The 15,280-nt window shown below is 60.4% G+C and overlaps 1 protein-coding gene across 2 annotated transcripts; it reads right to left on the bottom strand.

Moving 5' to 3' along the window:
• Nucleotides 1-3,695: 3,695 nt before the first annotated feature.
• Nucleotides 3,696-14,389, bottom strand: Myo1g (myosin IG). 2 transcript variants are annotated; one of them, XM_004839894.4, is made up of 22 exons: nucleotides 14,164-14,389; nucleotides 12,577-12,785; nucleotides 12,371-12,464; nucleotides 11,962-12,127; nucleotides 11,794-11,847; nucleotides 11,174-11,284; nucleotides 10,928-11,044; nucleotides 10,622-10,846; nucleotides 10,392-10,537; nucleotides 9,959-10,073; nucleotides 9,694-9,864; nucleotides 9,495-9,565; nucleotides 8,348-8,422; nucleotides 8,129-8,261; nucleotides 7,417-7,583; nucleotides 7,025-7,232; nucleotides 6,336-6,559; nucleotides 5,939-6,083; nucleotides 5,485-5,589; nucleotides 5,198-5,311; nucleotides 4,039-4,193; nucleotides 3,696-3,950 (listed from the first exon to the last, which is right to left on the bottom strand). In XM_004839894.4, exons 1-22 carry the CDS (start codon nucleotides 14,256-14,258, stop codon nucleotides 3,794-3,796), a joined length of 3,057 nt encoding a protein of 1,018 aa, XP_004839951.1. In that variant the 5' UTR covers nucleotides 14,259-14,389; the 3' UTR covers nucleotides 3,696-3,793. The 2 variants fall into 2 exon arrangements, with proteins under 2 accessions (XP_004839951.1, XP_087052239.1); XM_087196113.1 differs by having other exon boundaries at nucleotides 4,068-4,193; nucleotides 14,164-14,371.
• Between the last annotated feature and the right edge of the window lie 891 nt (nucleotides 14,390-15,280).

Raw genomic sequence — 15,280 nt, 5'->3', positions numbered from 1 at the left:
GCGTGCTGGGGAGGCTGAGGCAGGAGGATCCCTTGACCCCAGGAGTTTGGGACCGGCCTGGGCAGCACAGTATGATGCCATCTCAAAACAAACAAACAAAAAGCTGCTACAAAGGGGACCTGCCTCTCCTCCTTTGGATGCAGCCTTGTCAGGACGTGATGCTAGGAGCCTGTATCTGTAGAGCTATGGCACCTGGCGAGCTGGCCCTTGCCCTGGCCCTGTGGACTGTCCACCCCACAGCTGATCCTGGCTTAGCAACTCTGCCTGGCAGGGAGGAGCTGGCCCTCTGCCACCTGAGTCACTTGGCCAGCACAGCAAGGAGGCCTGGCCTTGAGACAGAGGCGCTGCCCTGCCTGTCTGACAGTTGTCATGGCCCTCCCCTCACCCCTCTGCTCCCCTTTGGCAGAGGTTGGGGAGGGATCCGGAGGTTATCATCCGACCTCCTCAGGCTCCAGTAGCCAGGATGAACATAGCAAGGCCTCCCAGAGAGCCCCTGGTTTTGGCCCCTCTGTGCTGCTTACCATGGAAACACAAGGGCTGTCTCAGACCACTGTGGCCCTCCAGGAGGTGTCTGCCCTGACCCACAGCTGGGTTGAATTTGAACCAAGTGATAGAATTGAGTTTGGGCCAATCAGCACGCTGGATTCAAAAGGCTTAGGGTTAAGGCAATGTGGACCAATTGACAGGATTGGCTTTGGAGTCATCAGGCTGGGGATTTAGCTCAGTGGTTCCGCCACCTGCCTTGCAAGTGCAAGGATCAGAGTTCGATCCCTGGTTCCAAAAAAACAAAACAAAAACCAAATTTACTTTGGATTTGGAGTCATCAGCAGCTTCAAATGTGGGCCAATCACAGACCGGCTGGTGCCATATAAGCAGCCTCCTCCTCAGCTCTGTTGGTCTCCAGGGCCTCTCTGTGGCCCTCTCTGTTGCTGGGCTGTGGCCCGGCTCCTGTTCCAAATCAGCCTCACTTTGACGCCCTGAAAAGCTGCTTGTGATTTATTTCTTGGGTAGTTTGAGCTCAGGAGGTGCTGTAAATCTACTTAGGGTTCTTATCCTAAGTAATGTGGACAGAAAAGTGTTTAGAAAAGCACAGCTGTAAACACTAGGGCTGTCATCCCTGACAAGCTCCAGTGAGCAGCACCCAGCAGAGATCAGGGTCATAGGAGGTCATTCAGGGGCGGCGGGGGCCAGTGAGCAGCTGGACAGGGTGCAGTGCCAGCTGGCATCAGTGAGTGGCATCGTGGCCCAGAGCTTGCAGCTCAGGGCCGAGGCCGCTGGGAGAACCACCCCGTGCCAATTTGTGATTTCTACCCCAATGCAGCCGAAGAACCCATGCTTGGCAGCAGCCTCAGGTGAAGTGAGAACACCTTCTTCCTTCCACCTGAGGCTCTGGGCCAGCACATTCACAGTTGGGTGAAATTCGTAGGGTTTTTGTTTTTTTATAATTGTTTAAATTTATTTATTTAGAATCAGGGTCTCACTATGTAGTCCAAGCTGGCCTCAAACTCATGTGGCCCCAGATGTCTTTGAATTCACAATCTTCCTGTCTCAGCCTCCCCACTGCAGAAATTCTAGGCATGTGCCACCATGTGCACAAAAGTGGGTAACCAAATGCTTTTTTTTTTTTTCAGTACCGGGAATCAAACTCAGGACCTTGCACTTATGAGGCAGGCACTGTGCCACTGAGCTAAATCCCTGGTCCTCCAAATTCTTTTTGAATAAATCATTTTTTAAAAATTGTGGTTAGGGCCGGGGATTTAGCTCAGTGGTTTCGCCGCCTGCTATGCAAGCGCAAGGACTCGAGTTCAATCCCTGGTACAAAAAAAAAAAATCATGGTTACGCACATATTAGACATTGTTTTGTTAGTGCTGGAGATCAAGGTTAGGGCCTCTACGAAAGCACTCTGCCACTGAGCTACATCCCCAGCCCCATTTCAGGCACTTTTTTGTTCTGTTTTTTGAGACAGGGACTCAATATGTACTCCAAGCTGGCCTTGAATTTACAGCGATCCTCCTGCCTCAGCCTCCAGAGTGCTGGGATTATAGGTGTGCAGCACCATCCCCATCTGTTTCAGGCATTAAGTGTATAGTTCAGTGGCATTAAATACATCCACTTTCTCTTGCATTCATCACCTCTCCAGGAGCGTTTCATGTTCCAGCTGATTCTCTTCTGCCCACTGAGCAGTAACTCCTCACCCCTGCCCCTCTGCCCCTCATGACCACCCTCCTAACTTCCTGTCTCTGTGACTCTGACTAGGAACTTCCTGTGAGTGGAGTCTTTCTGCGAATGGCTTATTCTACTCAGCACAATGTTCTAAACAGTCATCCACGGTGTAGCTTGAATCTCTGTGGTGATGTGTGGCGTGTGTGGACAGTGCCCACTGGACAGGCATCAGTGGCCTCCCCTCCTAGCATCTCAGCTGCCCCTGGGCTCCATCTCAGCACCCCAGGTAGTGGGGCCTCCTCCTTGCGGACCCTGGAACTGGGCAGGGAGTGGACCCTGGCTGGCTGGACTCCATTACGCCGTCCTGAAATCTTGTCCTACATACACACACACACACACACACACACACACACACACACACCTTAAGGACTCCTGAGGATCTGGAAATCTTTGAGGGGTGTCGGTCTGCAGCCCCTGGCAGGGGTCCAGGGAGGGCATTTGGATGGAAGCCAGCAGATGCTTCCAGGCACTCTGATGAGGTATTCCTCAGAGGACAAAAGACACAGCTAACGTCCAGGCCAGTTCAAGGTCACACGATAGAAGGGGACCCTTCTCATCGGATTGCTCTGAGGTGCCAGCCCAGCTCACGTGCCAGATTGCTCAGAAGCTCCAGATTTGGGTTGGGGTGGCACCATGGTGGCTCTGGAGGACAAGGGGAGGTCGCCTCAACTGCCAGCACCGGCAGACACCTGGGTACATGGTGGCCAGGGAGTCTTGCACCTGTGTGCCTCAGCCAGAGGGCATAGGGACAGACGCCCAAATCCGTGTCCCGGGAGGGAAGCGCCAGGAAGCTGTGAGGTCCCAGCAACACTGTGGGAGGGGAGGCTGGGGAGATTGGGGGCCGAGGGGCCTAGGCACTAAGGGAGCTGAGGCACTGGGGGTTGAGGCTACATGGCTCAGGCCGCTGTGTCCCTGGCTGGAGGGCACCATTGTGCTCTGGATGAGCTGAGCCCGGGAGAGCCGTGGGTGTCCCTGCCCCGCCACCCTGGGTGCTGTCAGACACTTCTGCTTCCTGACTCGTGTCCCAGTGGTCCTATGGGGACCGAGTCCCACCTCCCACACCTCAGCAGCAGCTGGCACAGACAGCGGTGGCCACGAAGGCACCAGCCCTGTGCCACAACTGCCACCCTAGGGCTGCTCCTTGCCCAGTGGGTGCCCCATTGTGCTTTCAGTGACCCTGGGCTGCAGCTTCCCCAGAGCAGGGGGCCGTGAGCAGGACCCCATGGGTGGGGCAGTAGGATGGGTCCCCTGTGGGGCGTAGTCAGCCCGTGTGGGCACCCCGGGGACTCCGGGGCCCTGTGCCCAGGGAGGATGCCATGCTGGGACTGCAGACCCCATGCCCATAGACCCCATGCCCACAGAGGATGCTCCAGGCCACATCCTCCAGATCAGTGACCCCACGGTGGGTGGCCAGGGGTGCTGGTGCAGATGCCCACAGTGCCTATATACCAGGGCCTGGCCACACTGGGCATGGACATCGCATCTTTATTAATCACTATGGAGCTCCATGCAGGGAGCCAGTGCTGGCTTCCATGTGGCTGGGCCAGGGGCCAGGGGCTGCAGAGGGGCTCAGCGGCTCGGCCAGAGGAGAGTGAAGGCCCCGCGGCTACAGTGGAAGTCTGGCTCCAGCTGCTCCGGCCTGGGCTCCACGGACACGAGGCGCCGGGCTCCGCGCTGGCTCAGTGGGATGCAGTCGGAGACGCGCACCTCTAGCGCCTGTCCCTCCCTGCAGCAGGAGTAGCGGGGGTCAGGCAGGTGGGGGTCCAGGTAGGTGGTGAGGCTCCCCAAGCCACATCCCCACCTGCCAGGCTCACCCCTGACAGTGTGCAGCCAGCACACCCACCAGCTCCCCGATGCGGTTGTCCAGCGGTGGCTGGGATCGGTGCAGACACACCACGAGGTCATCCTGGCCCCGGGTGTGCAGAACCAGCAGCTGGTCCCGTCCACTGGTCACACTCAGCCCGGTCACCTGAGCACAGTGCAGTCAGCACACTGCACTGCCATCCAGGAAGCCTCTCCCCACCCTGCCCCCACTGTAATCCCAGCACTTGGGAGGCTGAGGCAAGAGGATTGCCACACGTTTGCGCCTAGCAAGGGTTACATAGTGAGGTCAAGACCAGCCTGTCAGAAAATCAGGGAAGCTGGGCAGGACCTCATGCAATAGAAGCTTCTGCCATGACAGAACATTCTAGATCCTTCTGTTGGTCACAGCACCATTGCTCACCTGTGGCTATGCAGCACTTGTTTGTGCTACTGAGGAGCTGAGGTGATTTTTGTGTCTGATTTTTGCAGACCTGGAGACCTGGAGCTTGAACCCAGGGCCTTCACACTGAGCTACATCCCCAGGCTCTCCTCCACACACTTTTTTTTTTTTTTTAGACAGAGTCTTGGTAAGTTGCCAGGCTGACCTCAAACTTGTGATCCTCCTGCCTCAGACTCCAGAGGGCTGGGAATAGAGGTGAGCACCAGCATGTCCAGCTGAGGAGCTGAGTTTTGAGTTTTCTTTCACATTAATCATGCCTCAGTAGCCACACCGGTGCTTGGCTACTGCCTCTGATGGGCCCTGGAAATGGCCCTTCTATTCTGACAGTCACAGGACCCCAAAGTGGGGGAGACCCTGCCCAAACTGCTTCTTGCTCTATTAGGAAGGAGAATTACAGGAGCAAGGAGGCCACAAGCCAGGTGGAGTGGGAACAAGGTCCCTCAGGAGGTGGTGGGGGATGTCGGGCTCTGGTATGGTCCAGCAGGCCCAGACCGCAGACCCCGAACCAGACAGGTGCTGGCAGAGAGAGGGGTCATTTGCCGGGGGGGGCATAGTAGCTGTGCCAGTGGGGTGGGGGCCCAGACCCTGCACCCCATGGGCAGCAGAAGCCAGAGCAGGCTTTGCAGAGGGTCTGCTGGTGTCCAGGTGTTAGCGGGGAGTGAAGAGACTGAGGGAGCTCTGCCAGCTCGAGGCCCCTCCCTGGAGCTCACCACGTCCAGGGCCACGGACCGCATCACCCGGTACTGCCGCCCAGGGTCCAGCTTGTAGAGGTGCCGGTCTGTGAGCAGAAGGGCCCGGTCCCGACTCTTGCGGAAGCGGTTCACCTGTGGGAGGGGTGAAGGCCCAGGCTGGAGGGGCCCTGCCCACTGCGCACCCCGCCTTGGGTGCCCTCCCTCCTGGCTGGGCCTAGCAGCTGGCCTGGCTGGGGGCTTCTCGGGTCTCTCCGATCACCCCTGACCCGTGCCCCCCGCGCCGGAATCCCAGACCAGGCCCTAACCTTGCGGACGTGACTGGAAAAGAGCACAGCCCCAAAGCCGTCCTTATCCCGCAGTGTCTTCAGCCGCTCAGCGAACAGGCCCGAGGCTGCGGGGTTCTCGGTGCCCTGAGGACAGAAGGAGGCCGGGCTGCCTGGGTCTAGGGTCATAGTCGACTGATGGCAGCAGGTCACCACCGCTACCTTTCACCTTGGGAAACTGAGTCACGGCCATGCCCATGAGCTGGGCAGCGATGGGCTCCGTGAGGGCCAAGGGCACGGAGTCCTCTTGTGTGACATTCAGGGACATCGAGGACACTGCTGTCCCTCTGCCCGGCTGGCCTGAGCCCTCTCTGTGCAGCTCTGGAGAGAGCCTGGGTTAGGGAGACCCTGAACCCTCAGGGGAGCCTTAGGGAGACAACACAGGCTGGGAGATGAGGCACCGTCCCCCCATGGCCCCAGCCTGTGCTGCACTCACGGAGGACAGGTAGTCCCGGGTCCAGGCCCGCTGGCAGCCCCAGTCCTGGCGCAGCCCCTGCAGGGCCCCCATGGCCGCCACCTTGGCCTTGATCTGAGCCATGTCTGAGGGTGGGATGTTCTTCACCAGCTGCCGGGCCCGCCACCTGGGGAGGGCGGGTCAGAGGATAGAGCCTGTCCCCATCCGGGCTGGCTGCCCTTTGGGCCCTGACCTCGCTCAGCCTTTTTGGTCTCCGGCCCTTGCACCTGATGTTTGTCCCCGGGAGGTGGCCCCAGACCCTCCCACTCTGAGCATCCTTGCTCTGTGCCCATCCTCTTGGAGAACTTCTACTCATCCTTCAGTGCCCTGATCGGAAGCAGTGGGAGCAGGGTTAGTGTGTGCCGGGCAGAGGGCCTACCTGCAGAAGAGTGCCCTGCAGGTGTCCTGGAAGGGCTGCAGCACGGCAGGGGGTGGTGGCCACTCAAGATCTCGGCCATAGAGTGGGGGCTGCCGTGCATCCTGGAACCGCAGCTGCAGCTCGGCCAGGTGTGCACGGACCTTGTGCCTCCGGAACCAGCGCATGATGGTGTAGACGGCCCGCAGTCGCCGGCAGTGCCACCTGGCCAGGGTGCCCCGCCATGCCTGGGTGGCCCGGCAGGATGGGACGTAGTCAGGCCCAGCTGGCCCTGTCCCCCAACCCAGCCCTGGCCCTAAGTGTCTCCAGGGAGGCGTGGGCATGGGGCCAGCTGGACCTGTCCAGCCCTGCACAAGGCCTTGTAGAGTCAGGGAGGAGCAGCCGCCTGTGGCGGGCTTGGAAAGCTGGGGTGTGGCACTGCGGGGCTCCAGGTCCCCCAGGAAGAGAGCTGGTGTGGGAAGAGAGGTGGGGCCAGATGGAGGTGGTTTCTGAACTGTGAGGACACCTATAATTCTGGGGAGACCCCAAACCAGTGGGACACCTCCAGAATGTGGCTGGACTGGACACCCCACAAGGCAGACTTGAGTAATACACCGTCCCCACAGCATAGGACCCTGATTCGGGGACACCATCAGAGCTGATGGGGTGCCCCATGGACACCCCTCCCTGCACCAGGTGTCCTCTGCCCGCACCTTCTGCAGCAGCAGCACGATGATGGGGATGAGGCGGGCCCGGCTCTGCTCCAGAGTGACCAGTGTGCGGGGAGAGTGGATGAACAGTTTGCTGTGGCCGAAGGCCACGTCGCCCTGGAGCCCGTGCTGCTCCAGGAGGGCACCCACGGCCGCCCTGTCGGAGCCCAGCAGGTGGTTGGGCCAGGTGTATTCACAGGTCATCTTGTACCTGTGACCACAGGACAGGGTGGTGGGAACCTGGCCCAGGGAGGGGTGCCGAGAGGGGGTCCTGGGGCTGAAGTCTCACACCTGTCACACGTGTCCCCGCGCCTGCCCCCCACGTGCATGTCCAGGCCCACATCTCCCGCATAGCATTGTGCCAGGCCCAGAAGGTGCCACGCCAGGGCCTGTACCTGAGCAGGAATCTTGAGTAGGGCTGGCGGGAAGCGAAGCCGGCCCTGCGCACCCGCACGTTCTCCAGGAGCCCCAGGTACGCCACCTGGTGGCGACAGTGGTTCTCATCCAGCATCCCAGGCACCTTGTCCTCGTTAGGCTTGATGCAGCGGACATAGAAGGGCTCCTGCAGGGACAGGGGACGTAGGGGGTCCAGCCAGTGGCCACTGTGTTCCACCCCAGGCAAAAGCGTCCCTGAGAACCAAGAGCCCAAGCTAGAAGTGTTGGGGAAATCACAGCAGAGCAGGGCCCTGCAGGTCTAGCCAGGGGGCGGGACTAGGGCCAGGGGGCGGGGGTCTGAGCAGGGGGGCAGGGAAAGGGGCGGGGAAAGGACTAGCCCCACCCCTTCCTCTCTCCTTTGAGGGGGCTGCTGTCTCTGGCTGCTCTACACCAGCTGTACCTTCACCTTCTTTGGATTTTGGGCCTGGTCCCCAAGAAAACTAGTGTCAGTTTCCTGTCTCGATGGCCTCAGGCCCCTGGTAGGGTCTCCCAGCCCCTCCTGCCCAAGAGGCAGTAGGACGAGGGGAGGCCTGGGTTCAAATCCCACAGGCATCTCTGTGCTCTACCAAGCCTGGCCCGGAGCCCCACGTCTGATTTCTGCATGGCAGACTCGGCTCGGGCACACCTGGCACAGAGCAGGCTCTGACAGGTGCAGGGTGGGGGGCTGGGTACCTTGGAGGCCAAATTCTCCACCAGGGCCACCATGGAGTTCTTGAAGATCGTGCCCGCCGTCAGGGGCCGTTTGGTCACCTCCGTGATGTCCTGCTGCCCGTCCGGCCACATGGCCCTCAAGGTGGGGTCTGAGCTGCGGACACAGTCACGGGCTGGTGCCCACTGCCCAGCGTGGAGCTCGGCCGCCCCCTGCCCCGCACACCCGGCGGCCACGCTCACCTGTTGTACAGCAGCCGCTTGAAGTCCTGGAAGAGGAAGTCTCGGTTCTTGTCGATGAAGCCCTCCACCGAGTACCTGCCAGGCCAGCGTGCTGAGGGGACAGGGCCCGGGGACTCCCACTCCTCCCGTCTCTTTCCTCAGGCCAGGCTGCCCTGGGCGCTTCTCTCTCTCCTCACAACTGCATTCTCTTTCATCATCTAAGACTGTCCTTCAGAAGTTTTTCTACTGGACGACGAATTCAGCGGCCAGACTCCTTGTCCCAGCCATTTGTCCCAGCCCTGAATCACACCTCTACCTGGTGGACGCTGTGTGACCTTGGTCAAGCCGCCCAACCTCTCTGTGCCTCGCTGGACATCAGATACTTGAACAGGACCTACTGTGATTATGTAAGTATCAGCAGCTGTAATTACGACCAGGCACAAAAGTCTTAAATCTGTTTAGTCTTGGGGCATGAGTGCCTCAGTATTATGACCTCCGTGGACCACTAGAGGGCGCACTGCCGAGTCCTGGCTCTGCCCGCAGCCCCTGTGCAGGCTGGGCGTGGGTGACTGCCGTCCTCTATTTCCTGTCCCTGGGAAGCGCAGGATAGACACTTGGACCTCGTGAGTCACCTCAGATCCCTCGGGCTGGGTGAGAGGCAGGCAAATTAATAATCACCAGGACAATCCCCACTTTTTATAGGAGCCTGAGGGCCACAGCAAGGCGGCAGGGGAGCTTGTTGGAGTTGCAGGATCCAGGCCTCCCGCACCTCCAGCCCTGCAGCGCCGGGGCTTCTTTAAAGGATGCTCAGAACGCAGCCAGAGGTGTGAACTGCTGTCCTCAGAACCCGAGTCCTGCCAGGCACGGTGGTGCATGCCTACATCCCAGCACTCTGGGAGGCTGAGGCAGGAGGATCACAAATGTGATCAAGCTGGGCAACTTAGTGACTTAGTGAGGCTCTGTCTCAAAAAAAAATTTTTTTTTAATCTGGGGATGTAGCTCAGTGCAAAATCCCTGGGTTCAACCCTGAGAACTGCAAACAAAACTAAAAACACATCCTGCCCTGTTCCTGTGCTGAGTGAAGATCACATTTCAGAGTCTTCCATGGAAGGGGTCCTGGCTGTTCTCAGGGACACACGCAGGGGATCCTGTCCCCCAGGGGCCTTACGTGACATCGCCTGCGTAGTGCTTGATCCGGAAGTCACGGCCAAACTCCATGGTCTTGTCAGTGGGGCAGAGCTGTGGGACAGAAGGGGCACTGAGGGCCCACGGCCACCCTGCCTGGATGGAGGAGGCTGCCACAGTGTTCACGGTGGCCCTCTCTGGGTGTGTGCCACCATCTCTGCCCGCTGGGACGCCCAGGGCACCTGGCGGCTGGAGTAGTGTGGGTGGTGGCGGTGGTGCGTGTCCAGCGTCTGCAGGAAGATGCGGTCAGTGATGGTGCCCGCGGCGCTGCAGGCCTCGTCCAGCACAGCCAGGATGCCCCGGTGGGGCCGCTCTACCAGCTCCACTATGGTGGCGTTGTTGAAGTACTCCACCTGGCAGGGAAGCCGGCAGGGAGCTCCCAAGGCCCGATCCTCCCCGCCGCCCCTGCACCCCGGCCCAGGCTGCACCGCGGTGCCCGGCCCTCACGCTCTGCCAGGTGATGCCCTCACGCTCGTACTCCTCCTGCTCTTGCTTCAGGATGAGCTGGATGAAGAGCTGCTGCAGCTTCTCGTTGCAGTAGTTGATGCAGAACTGCTCGAAGCTGGGGAGGAGCGTGGGGCTTTGTGGGGCTCCCGTTCCTCCTCCCCCGCTGGTACCAGGACCCTACGTGGCCTCACTGTGGGTTACGCACCCCCAACCCCTCCTAGGCCACCCCACCTGTGTGTGCACATTCTGGGATGGGCATGGCCAGGAGAAGTGAGCCCCAAAATGTTGGTTTCCCAGGGCATCCCTGGTCCAGGGCATGAGCCTTCCGCAGGTTCCGGAAGTTCCCGTCTCCCAGCCCCAGCCTAGCTCCCTGCAACCATGGTAGCCACAGTGGTGGGGGTCAGAAGGGGATGTGCATGGCTGGGCTGCCCACCTATTGACAGGGAACACCTCGAAGCCATAGATGTCCAGCACACCGATGACTGTGTCCTTGCCGTCCTGCCGAGGGTCGCGGCCCCGGGCTTCCATTATGCCATTGATCCTGTCTACCACCCACTCGAACAGCCGCTGGTACACAGCCTGGGGGCACAGCATGCCTGCTTGCTGCCCTGTCTGGCCCTGCAGAGGGCACCGGGCCTCCCCTTTCCAGCCGCCCCTCGGTACCTTGGCACAGGCGTCCCGGGCGTAGCTGGCCTCGGCCACAGTGTGGCCCTTCTCGATCAGGTCATGGCCTCCCGAGGCCACGGTGCGAGCCAGCAGGGAGCGGAGCACGAGGTCCCGGGGGGTGGCTGTCAGCTCGGCCACATGGTCCACCAGTGCCTCCTCGGCCACCCCCAGGCCGCCCTTCCTCAGCCCATGGTCCTCTGTCTCCACAAATTCGATGTTTCCCTGGGGATGAGGGACGTGAACAAGAGTGCAGGCTCCGTGGATGGGAAGGAAGGGGGACCCCCGGCCCTCAGCCAGGCTCACCAGGTGCAGTATGGCGGCCAGGATGCGGTGCACTGTCGCCACCTCCTCGGGCTGGAACCCGATGACCCTCATGGCTTCCGTCACTGCCCGGTGGCTGTTCTCGTCGCTCTCCAAGGCCTGGGGGAGCAGGATTTCACCACTCAGGCCAGCACGGGCCCAGGGCCTGCCCTCCGGGGTCCCGAGCCCTCCTCCTGCTCCCCTCTCTCAGAACATGGGCCCCAGCCCAACAGAGCCCCTCCCACTCACGTTCTGGGCCCCCGAGCTGAGCCCAGCTCCCTGGCGCGTGAAATTGTACAGGGCCGGGTTTCTCTCCAGGTGCAGGCCCTGCAGCTCCTGGTCCTCACAGCCCCTGAGCAGCTGGAGGAGACAGGTGGCTTTGTCAGGCCTCTCGGCCCCAAGGTGTGGCACGGTGCGGGCATGTCCTGTGTGCCAGGCAGTGCCATCTCAGTGTCCCAGGGAGCCTCCTATTCCCAGGCTGCCTTGGTTCCCATGCAGAACCCCCCCTCTCCGTGTGTGGGGTGAAGGTGATGGTTGAGGACAGGTAGAGTAGGTGAGGAGACTGTATGTTTGTTTTGTTTTTTCGATACCGAGGGTAGAACCCAGGGCCTTTGCACTGGACTGCATCCCCAACCACCATTCTCCCCTTTAAAAACATGTTTTAAAGTTTTGAGACAGGGTCTAACTAAGTTGCTAAATTGCCCTGGCGGGGCTCATACTTGCAGTCTTCCTGCCTCAGCCTCTAGAGTCCTGGGATGACAGGCGCGCACCACCACGCCCAGAAAGATTGGCATGTTGAGGGGCCATGGAAGGTGGACCCCTCCCCTCCTGTCATCCCCTCACCCCTTTTCCACACCACCCCAGCTCACCTGGTAGAAGGCGTGGAAGTTCCTTTCACCCACGTGCTGCTTGAGCACCCTGGACTGGGGAGAGAGGCTGTCTGAGTGCCTAAGGGGACACGGGAGCCCAGAAAGGGGCCCCAGAGACAGTCCAGCTTTCCTGGTGCAGTGTCCAGCCCGGCTCTCAGCCCCGCCCACCTTTTCCAGCAGGTAGCTGTGGATGTGTCCTCCGACCGGGTCCCCCTTGAAGTCAAAGTTGATGTCCATGTACTTGCCGAAGCGGCTGGAGTTGTGGTTCCGGTTGGTGCGGGCGTTGCCGAAGGCCTCCAGCACGCAGGTGGATTTGAGCAGCACGTCCTTCACCCTGGGGACAGAGGGGCTCAGTTCCAGCAAAGAACTCCTGGTGATCCTCCTGCCTAGGCCTCCCGAGTGCTGGGATTACAGGTGTGCACTACCTCACCTGGCTATTGCAGGCTTATTCTGCCCCTCCCTGGTCCCACCTCTCTGCAGTGCTGCCTCCTCCCTTGGTCCTGTCTCGCCTCATCTGAGGGGTCCTCGCATGTCCCCCTGGGGCCTCCACCTCCCGGGCTCTCAGGCTGGCACTCACCTCTCCACCTCGGCCCTCTGGCTGGGGTTGGTGACAGCTGCGATGTACTGCATGATGTGCTTGCTGGCTTCCGTCTTCCCCGCCCCGCTCTCCCCTGGCAGGAGGGTGGGAGAAGGAGACTGGGTAATCTGGGAGGCCGAGCCCCTTTAGCTCTGCCCCTGGCCCGCCTGCACCCTCCTCCAAACCCAGCCCTCGGGCACAGGCACCTGAGATGACGATGCAGGTGTCCCTGGAGCTACGCTTCATGGCCCTGTAGGCGGCGTTGGCCAGGGCATAGAGGTGGGGCGGCCGCTCATAGAGCTCTCGGCCCTGGTACCGGGCAACGGCCTCTGGCCCATACAGGGGCAGCTGCTTGTAGGGGTTCACGGACACCAGCACCTCGCCGATGTATGTGTAGATGAGGCCCTTCTCGAACCTGGGCACAGGGGGTGACACCTCAGTGCCCCAGGGCGTGGGGGACCCTTGGAGGGGAGGTGCCCCCCAAGAAAGGCGGGGGCAGAAGGGGGAAGGGTCTCCCCAGTGCCACCTCAGAGCTATCTCTGCCAAGCATGGAGTTGGGGTCCACGCCGCTCTCTGGGGATTCTGAGGGGCCAGCAATCGGGACCACCCATGGCCCAGAGGGGGTACTGGGGCAAGGCACACAGTGGGTGACGGTGTCGGGAGAGGGGCTCGGTGCAGAGGTGGTGACGCGGGCTGCTTCCTGTTTGGAGGCCTGGGCGGGAACTGGGACGGAAGGGGACCCGCCCTGCCCCACCCAGCTGCAGGGAGGGTGGGAGTGACTGAGCCACCCTGCCATCCCGCCTGGGTCCTGGCCCACTGCCTGCGCCTCCTCAGACTTCCCCCTCCATCCCTTCACAGATCGTGGGAGGCTGACTGCCTCCCTGGCTTTCTGTCACCCGCCCCAGGTCCCTGGGCTGTGGGACCCGCCCTTCCCAGCCAGCCCGTCCCGTCCTGGTTCCTCTTCCTCTGCTGCCTCTGATGAGGCTTTTGCCCTCCTGTGAGTTGTGTGGCTCACAGCGGGTCATGGTCCTCTCCGAGCTTAGTGGAGATGACGCGGCCTTCTCACTAGTGTGAGAGCGAGGGGGAATGGTCCACACAAAGCTCAGTGAGCCAGGCATGGCAGCACAGGCCTGTAATCCCAGCACTTAGGAGGCTGAGGCAGGAGGATCGCCATAAATTGGAGGCCAGCCTGGGCTACATAACGAGACCCTGTCTCAAAACCACAAAAACAAAACATGCCGAGCTGTTTCCTGGCTGCTCTATCCTGGGCTCTTGGTCCCTCAGCTGTCCCCAGGGAGGTCCCCAGCACACCTGGCTGCTGAAGCCCCAGTGCCCGGGCTCCTTCCTTCCTGCCTGCCCTCTGCTTTCCTCAGTGGGACTGTGAGCTCCAGCGTCACTTCTACTGCCATATCCTGCAACCCTCAGGCCCCCCAGAGCCAGGGCTCTGTCTCAGTCTGGGACCTAGGCCCTTGGGTCCCGGGCAGCCCCACATGAGAGTATCATGGGTCCCTTTATGTCTCCAGCAGGGTTTGGGTGCACAGCCCCGGGTGGTCCCACTCTGGTCTGCCACAGGAAGGACGGGGTGACCCCAGGGCAGTCACAGGGGCAGTCACTTTCCTGCAGCCATTTCGTCCATGCTTTGGGTACTCCATCAGCCCTTGAGGTGGGTGAGCAGGTGCTGCTGCCCCTTCCCTGATGACGATGACAACGGGACCCATGTGCCATGCCTGGTTCCCTGGGTCTGTGAGGAGTAGATGGAGGAAGGGGGAGCCTGGCGCCCTGGCCCAGCCTACCTGAGCTGCAGGTTCCTCATGAAGTCCTCCATGGTCACCTGGTCCAAGAGCACGAAGTCGGGCTTGCCGCACTCGGGGCCTTCATGGTCCTCCATCCTGTCGGCAGGAAACACCCAGGCCGGGGCACCCGACCGACCTTCGTGTGCAGGAGGCAGAGGGGAGGGAGCCGGGGAGGCCCAGCCCCTGCCAGGCTCCGCTTGGAGGCGGCGGACATAAAGTAGGAAGTGGGTTTGGGCCCTGGGAGGGCCGGCCCTGCCCTCTTGCTGGTGCTCTTACAGGGGTGCTCCGAGCGCTTCCTGCACCCACACCCCAGGGTCCTCCTGGCCTTGCAGGGGAGGAGACTTGTGGAGCTTGTGTCCCACGCTGACTCCTCGTGGGAGTCACCTGTGGGGCTTGAAAGAAGGATTTCTTGACATGAATACGGTTACCCAGCTGTATGGGTAGCTGTCTCACCCCAGAATTAACACTAGATGAATTTTATTTTATGTACATTGTACTTAAACACAAAAATGAGAAAGGTGGTTTCATACGGCTGTGATTCTGGCCCTTGGGAGGCTGAAGCAGGAGGATCACTGGGAGTTTCGGGCCAGCCTGGGCTACATAGTGAGTTCAGGACCAGCCTGAACTACAATGGGAGACCTTGTCTCACAAAGAAAAGAGAAAGGCTGCTGACGCCCAGGGATCTGGGTGGGGGCTGGGCATGGGGACTCGACATGCTGCCTAGCAGCCGAGGAGGGGACCCTCAAGACTGCTGTACCCGTGCTGCACTCCGCTCTGTCCCAACAGCCTCATGCATGGTAGTTTGGGCATGTGCATGTGGTTTAGGAACGGTCTCCCGTCCTCTGGCCTGAGGACTGTTGTTTCCCTGCTCCTCCTCATTCAGAGGCTGGAGGGCAGATGCCAGGGTCCCAACCCCATGTCACTCCTGTGTCACCTGGAGATTTCTATTCAGACACTTGTTGAGCCTTAAATTGATGCCATGAAATAATTTTTTGGTCTCGCAAATGCCCTACAATGAATGCACACCTAATAAAATCTACGTATCCAGGTATCTGTGGAAACTAGGCACTGTCAGTGACAGTAAACCCCCCAGATATAGAAATGGGGTTCTGGCTCC

Source organism: Heterocephalus glaber, unplaced genomic scaffold (genome assembly GCF_053883595.1).
Source record: "Heterocephalus glaber isolate CG9 unplaced genomic scaffold, H.glaber_assembly_v1.0 deba00001610, whole genome shotgun sequence".
NCBI lineage: Eukaryota > Metazoa > Chordata > Mammalia > Rodentia > Bathyergidae > Heterocephalus > Heterocephalus glaber.
This window is presented reverse-complemented; position numbering and strand designations above follow the sequence as displayed.

Coding starts and splice junctions, on each gene's coding strand:
- Myo1g (XM_004839894.4), bottom strand. CDS start 14,258: ATGGAGGACCATGAAGGCCCCGAGTGCGGCAAGCCCGACTTCGTGCTC. Junction 11,285..11,793: donor ACTTCCACGCCTTCTACCAG/GTGAGCTGGGGT, acceptor TGTCTCCTCCAG/CTGCTCAGGGGCTGTGAGGA. Junction 6,560..7,024: donor TCGTGCTGCTGCTGCAGAAG/GTGCGGGCAGAG, acceptor CGGGCCACCCAG/GCATGGCGGGGCACCCTGGC.